The sequence below is a fragment of the Papaver somniferum genome, chromosome 7 (assembly GCF_003573695.1).
Source record: "Papaver somniferum cultivar HN1 chromosome 7, ASM357369v1, whole genome shotgun sequence".
In the NCBI taxonomy this organism is placed as follows: Eukaryota; Viridiplantae; Streptophyta; class Magnoliopsida; order Ranunculales; family Papaveraceae; genus Papaver; species Papaver somniferum.
Window position 1 is genome coordinate 6242438 of NC_039364.1, and position 2127 is coordinate 6244564.

At 35.4% G+C, this 2127-nt stretch overlaps 1 protein-coding gene across 1 annotated transcript; it reads right to left on the bottom strand.

Moving 5' to 3' along the window:
- Positions 1 to 690: 690 nt before the first annotated feature.
- Positions 691 to 1804, bottom strand: LOC113293977. Its single transcript, XM_026542416.1, has 2 exons — positions 1790 to 1804; positions 691 to 1689 (listed from the first exon to the last, which is right to left on the bottom strand). The coding sequence occupies exons 1-2, from the start codon at positions 1802 to 1804 to the stop codon at positions 691 to 693; spliced, it is 1014 nt and encodes a 337-aa protein (XP_026398201.1).
- Between the last annotated feature and the right edge of the window lie 323 nt (positions 1805 to 2127).

The window sequence follows — 2127 nt, forward strand, 5'->3', positions numbered from 1 at the left end:
TTGGCTACATGTTCTTTTTATAAGTCTCTATACTCCAATCAAAAATGAGAGCATTCCGAGATGTATAAGATCACCATTTACCATTTTGAATATCAGTCATTGAAAATTAACGGTTGAAATTAAAATTTGTAAATGGTGAAGTTTCGTATTTCGGAACACTCTTATTTTTGGTAGGAATGTAGACCTTTATACGAAGAACATGTCACCAAAATCTTATCTTCAAATTCATCGTCGTGTAAATTTTTTAGAAAAAAAAAGATGTCGTCATGTCAAGATTATGTCATTATAACCATGTCAACGGATCCTACCCAGCAAGCCAACAAAGATATTCAATTGTAAATAAACAGTGGATAGAGAATTGTAACGACTCGTAAAAAATTGGTCGCAACGTTTTTTATCACCGAAGATAAATAGCTTCCAACATATTCAGGTAGTTGTTCTAATTTGGTTATAAACAATTCCAGCAACAAATAAAGGTTTTGGGTTGCAAGAAAAGAGTGGACAGTTCTTTCCAGCGACAAACATTTTTTTTAGACGGGAAGTTTATTAGCTAATGGGCCAATGGCGACCAACGACTAGTTTTTCAGACAGTTGGTAGATTTTAGCCGCAAGAGACCCATTTTCTTGTAGTGATACCAATTTAGCATAACTAAAAGCTAACACTAATTAATATTGTCAAGTGAGTTATGTTCAACGATCAATGCTTTCGGTCTGCCTGTTAGATTTTACTCTTTCCCCTAAATCCACCAATTTCGTATTTTCTTCAACTACATCTTTCAAAGACACAAAAGTGTTCTTGTGAGGGAATCCAAAAAATGTAACATTCTCACCAGAAGTCACAAGCATTCTGGGAGATGAAGCTTCTCGAGCATGACGATAGACATTTTTATCGTACCATAGAAGCCCACCACTCTTTTTAAATATGATCAGTTGGATATTTGTATCATTAACATAACTAAACACTTCACTCCAAAACACATGTTGATGATTTTTGTTCTTCTTCCGAGACCATATCTCCCAACTTTTTCCAGAGTAATAAAATGCACACAAAAAATCGCCTAAAACATGTAGACTAATAATGATACAAGGAATCCAACCAGCTCGTGAAGGTAGTGATGGAAGTTCGTGAAACTTTTCATCAGCCAAATCAAAGGAGAAAATTGTTCCTTTCTTGTCCATCCAATGAATAACTCCATCCACAAGCGCACCACGGTTCTCGAACCAAACGGGCACATCATTCACTTTCCCCACGTTTCGACATCCAATGCCGCTGCCAAGAGTGAATACCTCACCAATTCCTTTATAGATTCTAACAACCTTGTATTCATTGGTTGAAGGACTGTAACCAAATTCGGTTAATATTTCTTTCCCTTGAGATAGTGGAAGCATGATATATTCTCGTGTGATTGGGTTACAGATATAAGCAGGTCCATGAGTATCTCTTGCATTCAAACAGATTAAAGCATTACTGGAACCAAGAATGTAACAATCCTCAACTGGAGGTCTTAAATTGATCTTTGTTTTTCTAGTAAAACTGTTCGAATATTCATCATGCCGAGCGTAAGAAAATTGTTTATCAACCCATGTTGTATCAAATACGAAACCCGACTTACCAGAATCATGAGCATTGAGATGATTAAAGTGCAACTTTGCATGGATGTCGAACAAGATATCTCCATGGTTTAGACACTAATTTGCATTCTAAAACAAATTCAGTTGGTAAACGAGACAATATTTCTAGCGTGATCTCGTCCGGGAGCTTATTGAAGTTCCTCATGGAAACCCTAACATGAAGAGAAGCCATCTGTAGAACAAGGAGTTATGGTTTAGAACGGCACAAAATTGGTTAAAAAGACCAAAATCAACAATTCATGGGTAAAAAAGATATCTAGATTTTGATACTGTTAAACAATTTCATCCTACCCATTTTCAAATACTTTTTCTTATTTTTAATTTACATCAGGATGCATCCAGTTTCATCCACGCTATTTTTTTAGTTTAAGCCAGGATGAATCCGATTTCATCTTTGCTATTTTATTGGTGTCAATTTCATCCATACTAATTTTTACTCGTCCATTAGAACCATGTTTTAAAAATATTTTGACAAATGACCCATTTTCCGTTAGA